This window comes from Chrysochloris asiatica, unplaced genomic scaffold (genome assembly GCF_000296735.1).
Source record: "Chrysochloris asiatica unplaced genomic scaffold, ChrAsi1.0 scaffold00067, whole genome shotgun sequence".
Taxonomy (NCBI): Eukaryota; Metazoa; Chordata; class Mammalia; order Afrosoricida; family Chrysochloridae; genus Chrysochloris; species Chrysochloris asiatica.
In genome coordinates, this window is record NW_006408585.1 from 974,558 (window position 1) to 975,509 (window position 952).

Genomic DNA, 952 nt, shown 5'->3' on the forward strand with positions numbered 1-952 from the left:
ATTATAAACACTCATTGTTTGGTAACTGTGTGGAAAGATTATTGTTCACTTCTCAATTTTCCTCCATTTTGTACTTGAGGAAATTTCACTTCATGATTTGGAAACTGAGGTGTTTGGCATTCTTTAAAAAGAAATGGACTTCGTGTTCATAGATGAGCTTGAAGGGGAGACCTTGAGATCATTTGGGCAATTTATCCTATAAAAGTTATGCTGTCCATTTTGCTAATACAGTCACAACCATAATCATCTCAGGTTATAGAAAGTAAAGGTCAAACTTTTAAGTTTGTTCTAAAACAAATTGTGTAATAAACTCAAGCCTTATAGTGCTCACGTTACTACGTTTTTATTCTGGAAACTGGAGGAGCTTGAATGTTGGGTCAGGAAAGATATGTGGGAAGTACTCTATTAACATCTGCTTTCCTTTTAGGCTCTAGAAGAGAAAGGTGTGGGTACCGTGTCATGCGAAGGCAGAGGAATCCTGATGAACAGCTGCATTGCCTGAGCAAAGCCAAGAAGAACAGTGGCAATGTGACCAGAGTGAAGGAGCTGCTGCTCAATGCCCTGAGCCCTGAGCAGCTGGTGCTCACACTCATGGAGGCCGAGCCGCCCGATGTGCTCGTGAGCCGCCCCAACTCGCCCTTCACCGAGGCTTCCATGATGATGTCCCTGACCAAACTGGCCGACAAGGAGTTGGTGCACATGATTGGCTGGGCCAAGAAGATTCCCGGTAGGACATCCCGGGTCTTACTTTCCATTTATGTGTAAAAAGAGTATAAGTGAAGGTTCACTATCTATGTCTAAATGTTTAACAGCTGGATTTATAACTTTTAAATAAATACGTTCTTTCATCCTACCTTGAAGAACAGGTTCAAATGTGAATTTCTTAGACTACTTGCTGGAATTATATGCTACTTTATATTATATACGAATGTGAAAAGAAATTTTATATATA

General features: G+C 40.5%; 1 protein-coding gene across 2 annotated transcripts in view; it reads left to right on the plus strand.

Moving 5' to 3' along the window:
* ESR2 (estrogen receptor 2 (ER beta)) overlaps nt 1-952 on the plus strand; it is a 118,453-nt gene that overhangs the window by 46,711 nt on the left and 70,790 nt on the right. For both annotated transcript variants that reach the window (XM_006864566.1, XM_006864567.1), the window contains exon 4: nt 428-727. In XM_006864566.1, coding sequence (XP_006864628.1) covers nt 428-727 — 300 coding nt within the window. The remainder of the gene's footprint in view (nt 1-427; nt 728-952) is intronic.